Here is an 11,461-nt window from a genome sequence, read left to right as displayed (position 1 = left end):
TGAACCATAATTTTCTACTTCATAAGGTCATGATGTATCTGTGTTACTGTCTGTTAAAAGTGTGGAGTGTTTTTTCTGTGTTTTCTGACGTGTAAAACAAAAAGAAAGTAACTGTTTTGGCGGATTTTTCCCCGATGACGTCATCATGCTTGCCGCGAATTTGGCCTAATAAGTCAATTAACAGTGGTATTGTGTTTATAAAGGCTCCTGTACACTGTAAATGTTTGAACACCGATTGTTTTATGATGTTTATGTGGTTAACATGCACTTTGTTCAAGCTGATGACCGAAATTGTTTAGTTTGATATTGTTTACTTTGAATACAGTTAGTGACAGTCCGTTTCTGCTAAAGATATATGCTTAAAACATGTAACAAACATTTTATAGTTCATACATTTCAGTAGCCTGTAATTTTTCCAGAATATATGGTTAAGGGACAGTCTATTTTGAGAGATGCTGATATTGAAAGCAATATCTGATCAGTTGTATACTGTATTCAAATACACTTTATTTACTTAAGGTTGTTATTGGACATAAAAGCCAACAAAAATATGCATATTACAGTAATAACTACAGACCAGAGTGAATATGTGTTTACTGAAGTCGTGGGAATGTGCTTTACATGATGGACTCTTGCAAACTGAGCCAAGTATAAAAAAATATGTGTTGTGCTTACGATTTTGGGGTATTTAATAAGACCCACAGAGGCAATCTGGAATGACTGAAGATCCTCGTTGCTCGTACTTTATCTACCTGATACACGTCGCATATTTGTCATTGCGGTGCTCACTCCTGAGACCCTTAACGTCTACAGAGGCAGCAGGAGTGCTGGTGTAAGAAGCTAAGCAATGTCAATGTCGAGAGACAGCCTTTTCTGACTGGAAAACACTGTTATATAAGTCAAATCAGAAATAGAATACAGAAATATAGAAATATCACTTTCTGAGGCAACCAGACTCTTTTGGCAAAAACAGTAATTTTACCTCACAGAACACAGCAGTTGCTGGCATACTGCTGCCTCGATCTGTTTGTTTGTTTATTTGTGTTTTTATCTGAATTCAGTGTTTTAAAGGGTTAATTCAGTTAATTCAAGTCACACAAACAAACTAACCTCCGTTGGGAAAGGCTGTCAGACGGCAAAGTAAAGCAGTGAGAATATTCTAAATATGGCTTAAACTTAAACTGATGTTGATTTTGATGTTTTGCTGCTGACCCTGTCCACAGCAGTTATGCAAAGTGACAAAATGTAAATGGGGTCTTACAGAGGAGCTGGATGTGACATTCCTTAAAAAACATGGGGATAAAAGTGCACACTGGTCATTTGCTGCTCAAGAGGACACACTTGTCAGACTGTTGGTTTTGAAAAAATACAGAAATTGCAGTTGTTCAACCATGCAACAAGAACTTCAGTGGGAACATACCGACACAATTAATGGATAAGAAATGATCTTGTTGTTGTCTAGTGGTGTAGAGTAAATCCTGATGAATTAATGTTGCGCACACAGATATTGGTGCTGAAACATTAGAATCCCAGTAGATGATTTGCATGTCATCAAACCACTGACTGAATATAGTAGGGATGTGCGCAATTAGTTGACTATACGTAGGCACCCTCGCTAGTCGGGACCAGAAATACTAGTTGTTTAAACTATTTATCAATATTTAATTCATGCACAATCCCAGTTATCTGTTGCCTCTGGGATGTTATGCAGCCGCCCGCCACTAGTCATAGCTGCGGCCTCATCAGATGGCAGCCCCACTCGCTGCATGCTGTATGCACGTGCGTCCCAATTGCCAGGCAACTGCACATGTTTATATCAGCAAAGGACAGATGACAACTCTTAAAACAGGCACAGTTTGGCAGTGTTTTAATCAGTACAGTGAAATTATGTTGAATGCAGACTGTGACATTAACTTTGACATTGCTAACTTTAGCCACACTGTGTTCACTGTGATCAAAATACACATCAAACTATTTTTCCCAAAGATGAGGTGGCCGGTTATATGGGCAGGAACTCGAAAGCACAGCTCCAACCCTGATCACTACCTCACAGACTCTGGATCCAAATGACATTACTAATGCAAAATGGCAGCGCTTGTATCTGGGATATTTTAGCTTCAGTTTTGTACAGTGGGAGGACGTGAGATGCAGCATCCATCTTGGATCCATCAGCAAGTCATTACATCCAACATGTAGTTACCGTGTAAGTTCGATCACTATGAATATCTTACCATTATGATACAATCTGATACTCAGATGAGTTGCTTTTTTCTGCTGCAACCAGTCAACTAAATTCTGGCAGGTGTGTCTGCACGTGTGTGTCAGTGTGTGTGTCAAGTGATGATGTGGTCACAGTTGGGTAAAGATTACTCGTGCTGAGTCACGGCTTACATAAAACAACACAAACGCACTCTGTAAATTATAAACATACATGAACATACACATGTACACACATACACCCTGATAAACGCGGTGGAATCAAACGTGATAGCAGCATTTATCAAGCTGATATGGGGATTTTAGGCTGCGGTTGTTTTCTCAGACTGTAGATGGTAATCTGACATTTTATGGCTTTCGTGTCTGCATGCTGAGATGCTGTAAAAGACACACATACAAGCACACACAAACACACACACACACACTCGCTAAGCAGTAAAGGAGTGGTGATCCCCTATGACCACAATACATCCTGTGGATTATAAGGCGCTATCTCACTTGAACTCAGAAGCATTTTGCCCCGAACATCGGATAGAGCTGAGGTAAGTCTGCAGCTGCAGGCTGTCTAGCAGTTCAACTCAGAAAATAATAATTTTTATTTCATATAACAGTTATTATACTCTACAGTAGGTATATGTTCTCTACAATATCGCCTACAGATTTTGTTGATGATACAGCATGATTTACAATTTGATGCTAGATAATCATTGTGATGCTGGTGGGATTCATTTTTAATAACTACAACATCTACTGTGATAACGATAAATAAATAAAAATGGTATTTAAATATCATCCCTGTTATAGATATAGACTTGCATGAAACAGATCACCCTCCTTTACTTTTTTTTTTTAACTTTCTGCAGCTTGCAGATGTTTGCATTATGCAGTCCTTATCCACATCACTGTGGACAGACTGTGACCAAGTTTGTTAATGATAATGTCGGTTATGTGTAGCTCTTCGCCAGTAGAGTAAATAATCCACAGAAAATTGCAATGCAGCCCCGAGGAACAGATGTCTATGGAGGGCTTTGAATACTGATGTGTAGATTTCCTCAGATGTACGCTGCGCCGATCCACATTTTTTACTGCCAGTCTTGAGCATAATTACAGGTGACAAACCTCCTCTTGGGCTGACATTAACTTTGAAGGATATGTCTCAAAGTAACCAGCGAAATAAAGGTATTAAGTAAAAGTTCAAATGAAATATCAGATAATATCTTAAACTGCCTGTACTCATGGGAGCCTCAACAGTGCAGCCGTTAAGTGGCCCTGTTTTTTCTTAAGTGTGTGCGCATCTAGACGTATCAGAATGTCTGTGTGTTAGGAGAAGTAAGATGATATGCTGTTATTGGTGGTAGCTATTTTTAGGCACTTATCTAAATGGAAGGCAGGAGAGGCTAAACGGTTTGTACTGTATGGATGTTTGTATGTCTTTCTTCTGTCTGTCTGTCTGTCTGTCTGTCTCGGTGTTACATTACATGTTTGCCGGCCTTTTTTCAGTGCTTCTGTATGTGCAGGGGGGGCATGAACACGTTTGGCTCTCTGTCTCTCTCTGTGCCCTCGCCTGCTCTTCACAGCACATTAAACAGGACGGCTATAAGCCTCTCATTCAACCAAATAGACACATACCCACACACACATCCAGACATTCACCTTGTTTTTGTCTCCAAGAGTACATTGGAGTGAAGCCTAATTGCTTGAGTGATATGACGGGTGCCTTTGCAAAGGCTAGACCCGGCCTGTCGGGCAGCTTTGTCAACTCCTTGTTTCTCTTTTTCAAAGTTTCGTTCTCCCTTTTTTCATTGTTTATATTTTTTTCAGTTCAAGTGTCTTTTCATGACTTCAGAAAGCTTCTGCAGAGTCCAAGGTTAATGCAAGGAAAATATGTGTGTGTGTCAGATCTGTGTTTACTATATTTTAGTTGTTTTGTGCATGTGTGTGCTTGTGTGTGTGTGTGTGTCCTGCCAATGGGCCTCATTAAGCAGGGAAGTTTTTTGAGACCTTTGAGACCTTGCCTTTAGTAAACTTGGTGTCATTATTGGGTGTTAATGATGTTGGCCTTCGTAATCACTCTCTCTGTATGTGTGTGTCTGTGTGTGTTTGTGTGTGTTAGATGGGGAAAAGGCGGTTCTCAGGGTTGGAGGTGACCCTCATGGTCCTCTTTCTATTGATGTCTGTGGCAGCCATCACTCTCATAATTCTGTTTGCTACTGGAGAACCTGGGAGAATTAAAGAGGGTAGGTGAAAGCATTTACACATACTCACATACTCGGAGATGCATATTATGTGATCTTAAACGCAACTAGAACACATGAGCTCTAAACCCTCACCATGTGAAACTGTTTATTGTAGCCTCTGCAAAAACAGGATAAATATGCATTCTAGTAACGTTTGTGCTCAAGGCATACCAAAGGGCAAACTGTCATTCATATCCATGAAAAATAGCCTCTTTGACCAGCCTAACCAATGGAGGTAACAAGTAGCCTACTGGCCAATCAGAGTTCCAGGTCTATGGGTAGGGGGGGGGGGGGGGGCAAACAGGGCCTTTGATGTGGCACACTCCAATAATTCCCACCATCTGGCAAGAAAAACTGTGGTTTGTTTTAATGGAAGATTTTCAAAAATCTGTGTAAAGGGAATTCAGAGGTTTTCTTCTTAATTTATTATGCATGTTAGAAAATAGTTGCCAAAAATATGAGAAGTCTGAGAACTATGTAGTACTGAATTGTGGAGTTAGACCATTAAATTGCTGTTCACGATTTCTGTGTCCAGGATTTTTTGGGCAGAATGAAAACATGGCTCGGTGACATGCATGGCGTCGTGGTCCCCCAACACTATATATGACCCGTAAACCGACTCACGAACTACACCCCAATCTCCCCAACAGTCAGTGGTGAATGTAGCTTCAGTGATTCCTCAGTGACCCAGCAGTTGTTGCTCACTTCAGTCCAACAACGTGATGCTGAAGGAAAAAAATACCATCCTGTTGCAAACATGCCTTGGCATATCATTTGAGAACCACTGGGTTATATCCAGGGTATAACCTGGGCTGTATATCCAGGAGACTTGGATTATATTCACTGTGAGGTTGGGAAGGCTGCAACTTGGTCTCCCGTGTTAACCGGGATTAGCTCCGGTGTGTAAGCTGGTTGCGAGTGAGTTAAACCCTGTTCACATTTTAATTAAATTCACCTGATTGCATATGTGAATATTGTGTCTTTGGAGTTATAAAGAGGCACGTTTTAATTTAGGTGGAGTAAAGTAATAATCATTACTGTTTTCCATCAGTCAAAAGTCACGTGGAATTAATCACTTAAACAACCTTCCATCATAGCTACTTAAACTTGTTTTCACTGGCACCAAGTCCAAGGCCTGAAATAATATATAAATAATAGCTCATTAAAAGATACTTACACCACATATTGTTATATTGTAGGTAATCATCAACTAGATAACAAGATAACTGTACTGTAACTGACATGAGTGTCACTGTGTTAAGAGATACGACTTCAACCAAGATAAAAACAGCAGTTTATTGCAGTTCCTGAGACTTACAGGATGTCAGTAAACATGTTATAAACTTAGACATTGTGAAGCAATGACATCTGAGGCTTGTAGTATGAAGCTGTTGAGCTATTTTGTCCCATCAAAGCCATTTCACTGTGCTTTTGTATCGCCTACCAATATCATCCTACAACAAAGATTGACTGAAGCACTAAATCCTTGTACTTATTTTAATTATAAGACATGAAAATATGCTTGAGTTCCGCTTTGAATTATGTTTTTATACATTTTTTTCCCCCAAGCCTGCTTGATACTGCAGAGGTTGCAGCTGAAGAAATAAGGCTAAAATTGTCATACATGCCATATGAATAAATCTAAGCCACATATTAATTGTAATTATACTCAGATCTACTAGTGCCCTAATTATAGGGCAGTAATATGATAAGCCTCTTAAGTTAAGCACTCACTGTCATCGATTTTTTGACAGCTGCCTGCATTTGTCATTTGCAACTGTTGCTTTTAGCTTGGATTAGGTATTTAACTTCTTCATATTCGTCTAATATTAGAGTCGGCTCTGCCTTTGTAAAATATGTTGCTGTGCTGCCAACAGACTTGTCCATGTTTGCAACAGGTCATATGCTGCAACCACTGCCTCTTTGTTTGAACGCGATCATGACTAGATTGGGAAAAACCAGGTTGGCTTACTGAGCTGATAACCACTGTCATGTGAGCGCTTAGTAATTGCGGTTGTTAGACTCAGTGAAGTCAGATAACGTAAAGATATATAACTTGCCTTGCAGTACAGGCCTCAGGTCATGGTCAGGTAATGATCGTCTGAGTCCAACATTATGTAGACACGACCTGCACAGGTGAGGAGGTTGTTGTATAACAACAACATCTCATTTTCTCCGTTGCTCCTGTCATAACTACCATGTCCACTAGAGGGCTTTGCTACAGGGCTTTCCTTAAATTAGTATAAATCACAAGCTACTGAATAGACTTCATACTGAGCTGTCACTTTGAATTTTTGTTTTAAGTAAACATTTAATCTTTTGGCAGAACCTGCTGAAGTCTTCGTTCCTCAGTGTCCCAACATTCCTCTGGGTGAACGAGTCGACTGTTTCCCCGATGCTGGAGCCTCAATGGTATGAGTCACCGTCATTCCCGTGAATGCAACGTAATGTCACTCCAAAGGCTTCATCAAAATGGGCATTGAGAAGACACTGATGATTCGATAATGACTGCTTTTTCTTAAAACCCATCCAACTCTCGGGTCTCAGGAGTGTCACAGTTGAAATAGACTAGAATGACGATGCCAACCTGGTTGTAATGATTACCAGACAATGGCAATGGTGATAATGATAAATAACGTTGTTTAAAGTAGGAGCAATGACAATAATGGCAGCGTGGATGATGATAATCTTAACAACAACAACCTTCCTACTTGAACAGCAACGGTGTGAGCAGCGTGGCTGCTGCTGGAGCCCGCTGGATGAGAGAAATGTCCCCTGGTGTTTCTTCCCAACCAACCATGGCTACACAGTGGAATCCACAGAGCGACCGAATCCTTATGGTAAATTCCCCTTTTCTCTACCCGTACTCTCACCAACTGAAGAAAATATTTGGCTTTCTGTTTTGCTCATTTTCTAATTCTAACTGCTCCACATTCCTTCAATCTGTCTGTCTTTTCCTTTTTCACTTACTTTGCCTAAGGCATGGTTTTCTGTGAAATATGACATGGATGGCATATCAGAAAACATGATTGACTTTGCAGCATGCAGGTTTTTCCATTTTCTGCTTGGTTTCACTGCCTTCTGTGAACTCAGTTATTCACAAAGAAGAACCGTTGGACGTTTAAAGTCTCAACTAAAACACTTTCAATCACATTGTTCAAATAGCATAAGGACGTTTCTTTGAAAAGAAAAAAAAAAACTATTATGGGCTTGTTTTGTGTGACAAAGGTGGTTAAATTGAAAAATGGCAAATGCTTACACTGAGAGGAACATTATCAAAAACAATCATTTTTTCTTTGGTCTGCCTGAGAAAGGCTTGATGTTATTCAAGAGGGACTTTAACCAATACATAAAAATTGAAAGCACTCCTTATATAAGTTCAACTGTCCTCAGATGTTTTTACATGCATTCTGCCATGACATCGCTCAAGGCTACTATGCAAATTACCCACATTTACCTCAGAGGCAACTGAGGACGCTGTAAGCTCTGTGAACATACTGCACCCTTTGATCACAGTGGTAAACCATTAACCTGGGAATACATCTGTGTTGGGATGGATTCCCATCCCAGCTCACCTGATGCATTTTAACTCGAGGGCTCAAACTGACGACTGTTGCAGTTTGTTTTTATGGCTGCAGCTCGCTCATCATTGAACGGAGTAGATATTCGTCGTGTTATGATTAAACAGATATATATTTTTTTTTAATGCACTTATTTTTTCTGAATAACTGATGCAGCTGGCACACAGCTCATCCAACGATTACTCTCTTGACCTTGGATATCAGTGGGGCACATTGTGATCATTAAAATAGATTAAATATTAATGCAGAACACTGGTCAGAATTGCATCAGAGATGTGTACTTTAGCGTGAAAGGAATATTTTGACATTTAGGGAGTCTTGTCGTCATCATGACATTGCCAGGCAACTGGTACAGACTGCCTGAACTGAGAGCTTAGAAGAAAAGCACAAAATGATGGCCGACAACATTAAAGAGTGTTATTTTCATTGCCAAGGAAACTTTGGACATGAAATTGAACACTGTATTAATTGAATTAAATCTAAATAAATAAATAAAAAACACTTTGCATGACAGAAACCTAACCCAACTACAAAAACTTCATGTTAAATAACAGTTTTGAATTGGTATCCTTGGTATTTTACAAGCTACAGCTTCAAACTTCGACACTTCTTTTACAGAAATATGATCATATTTTCTAACCTGAGGAAAGGCTGCTGTCATCATCATCAGTGGTTTCCCTGTCATAGATGTAATTGGCAAGTCATTGTGACACATCACATCTAGAGTTTTATATCTGTGCACCCCATCTCTCGGGGCAGGGACGCCCACGCTGCCATCAGATGTGCTTGGCATGGGGTCACACAAGCAGCAGAGCACGGTGCATCCCTCTGCTTTCAAGTGTATCCCATGTGACGCCAGATGCTTTTCCACTTCCCTTTCCTCTCCCTTTGCAGTCCTTTCAAGTGAAATACAGCCACACTTTAGACATTTATCTCAAGATTTTAACCATGTTTATGGTAGCTACTCGGTTACTTGCTACCAGAGCACTGGAGGCAGTGTTGCCTTCATGTTAACTAACAGTTGTGTGATGCATCTTTAATATCCACACCCGTGGGAAAGTATTTCAATCAACAGCTCCCGTGTCTGGCGACAAAATGAGGCACCAAAGTCTGCATTGCTGCACTTGAGCAAGTTACTGCGTCCAACCAAGAATTAGTTCAGTACATGATTGTACAATTTTAGCAAATGGAGTGTGTAAAAGAGACAACAAACTAACACAATCACCACCTTTGCTGGCTGCTTTGTGTTTTGACTAAACTGGGCCAACTGTAACCACACCACTATAGTCAATAATAGTATTGTGTCATTTCCTCCTTATTTATGGGTTAAGTAGTTAAATGTGATATGTTTCTTTAAATATACATTTTACTGTATTATAATCTTTACCCCTCTATTGTCATTTTTAATTTTACAGAAATGAAAGCCAAACTGAAGAGGATGACCTCTCCTTCTTTATTCGGAGCTGACGTGCAAGAGCTGTCATTTCACGCAGAAATGCAAACAAAAAATCGACTCCGATTTAAGGTACACACTGTCAGACATCAACTCTCTCTGTTAAACACCTTCTTTTGCTCACACACAAATTCACACTCGCATCCTAACACACACACATGCGCGCACACACTTCGACAGCAACAAAGGAAATGGTGAGATAAATCTAGTCCAGTCAAATTAATTTCAAAAGCAGTTTTTATCAAAGCATGTTTAACACGAATGCTGTACGGAACAAAAGAGGACAAAAACAGCGATATACACAACAGAGTACGAACATGACCGTAAGATATGAGGCCACACTCACTCTGACTGTGCGCTTGTTTCCTCTCCTCAGATCTCTGATGCCCACAGGCAGAGGTTCGAGGTCCCCCATGAGCACGTCAGCAGCCTCAGCAGTGACCCATCCAGCCCCATCAGCGACACACTGGAGGTGACAAACAAACCCTTTGGCCTTATTGTGCGCAGGAAGGAGAACAAAAAAGTCCTGTGAGTGCTCACTATATATATATTTGTGTGTGTATTTGTTTTGGATGGAGTGGAGAGGTGGGGGTTTTGGTAAGCACAACAATATCACATTGTTTGTCATGTGGACAAGAAAAGAAATAGACAGAAGACTATACTTACTGTTTATTTCAACAAAATAATATTATCTGAATTCAGGTATGTAGTGTGTGTTTACTCCTGCTCGACCCACACTGGATTTTTGGGGTAGATACTGATACGATTAAAAACCTCTGATACAGATATATTGGCTGATATTCTTCATATGTAATAAAACGTACAGAATATAGAACTTATACATAAAATCATATTTTTTGCAATGATGCCTAAAATGTGGTTAACACTTGTGTCAAAGATACATAATGAAGGCCAGGTATTTTTCAGTTTAACAATAAAATGAATCGTCCAAAATGATACCAGAGCACTAAATAGTGAACTTTCATTGATATTTTTAATAATTTTATATCGTATTATTTGAACTATGATTTAAAAAACACAAATAGAGCAATAAATTAATGACCACATACAGAATGTTGCCCATAAAAAAAAAAAAATAAATAAAAACAACCTGTATTATGCTCAGTGTTGGGCAAGTTACTGAAATTTAAATACAGAAATTTAGATACGTTAGTTACTTCTCTCAAAATGTAATCGAATTACCTACCGTGCACTGCATTGTAAAAGTAATTAGTTCCAAGGGAAAATAATTGTTGCTTTTAAATGTCTGCTTTAATTTGCTCATTAATGCACACACAATTATTTTATTTAATATATATACTTATATTTATTATTTTAGTGACAACCGTCAAATTTCTATCTATGATTGTAGCCATTATCACTGATAGGAGTCATTAATACTCCCAACTCCAAGAGGGCAGCAACCACCAGCAACTACCAGTACGCTACACTTCTATTGTCTCTGGTTTAGACAGCAGGATCTAATAGAAGAAGCTGCATACATGTGATAACCAAGTGTTACTACAGTAGTTAACAGATAATTCTGTGGTGAACAGTTTATGTCATATTATGAGGAAAAGCGAGCTCACCTCACCTGAACTGTGACGTGGCATCATAGATTGGGTAATAAGCTGCGTTTGTCTGCTATGTCTGCTCTCCTCTACAGTGTCAGGTAGGACAAGAGCAACACATAATGAGCCCTTTAAACTGTGATTACATTATTAATTTGAGAAAAGTAATTAGTTACACGTAAAGTTACTGCCAAAAGTAGTGTAATTACAGTAATTAACACGGGCAAAAGAAAGTGCCTGTAAGCTGATGAATATTTGATCCAGTGTGTCACCTCTTGTTTCTCGCTTACAGATGTTTTTTTGACAGTTTTCTCACATCATAGAATTGAGAATTGGCAGCTGTCAGTAAACTGACACTGACTCTTTGTGGCTCATGTGACAAAATTATGTCAGAAATCCTGT

General features: G+C 39.4%; 1 protein-coding gene across 1 annotated transcript in view; it reads left to right on the top strand.

The window, feature by feature from the left end:
- The first annotated feature begins 2,625 nt into the window (after positions 1-2,625).
- Positions 2,626-11,461, top strand: part of si (sucrase-isomaltase) — a 96,969-nt gene continuing 88,133 nt past the window's right edge. Inside the window, exons 1-6 of the mRNA XM_084717328.1 lie at positions 2,626-2,759; positions 4,331-4,454; positions 6,781-6,866; positions 7,174-7,294; positions 9,451-9,560; positions 9,865-10,016. Coding sequence (XP_084573454.1) covers positions 4,331-4,454; positions 6,781-6,866; positions 7,174-7,294; positions 9,451-9,560; positions 9,865-10,016 — 593 coding nt within the window. The 5' untranslated portion in view covers positions 2,626-2,759. The remainder of the gene's footprint in view (positions 2,760-4,330; positions 4,455-6,780; positions 6,867-7,173; positions 7,295-9,450; positions 9,561-9,864; positions 10,017-11,461) is intronic.

Source organism: Lutjanus erythropterus, chromosome 4, assembly GCF_056507025.1.
Source record: "Lutjanus erythropterus isolate fLutEry1 chromosome 4, fLutEry1.hap2, whole genome shotgun sequence".
Lineage (NCBI taxonomy): Eukaryota > Metazoa > Chordata > Actinopteri > Lutjaniformes > Lutjanidae > Lutjanus > Lutjanus erythropterus.
Note: the sequence above shows the minus strand (reverse complement) of the source record. Positions and strands in the feature narration are given on the sequence as shown.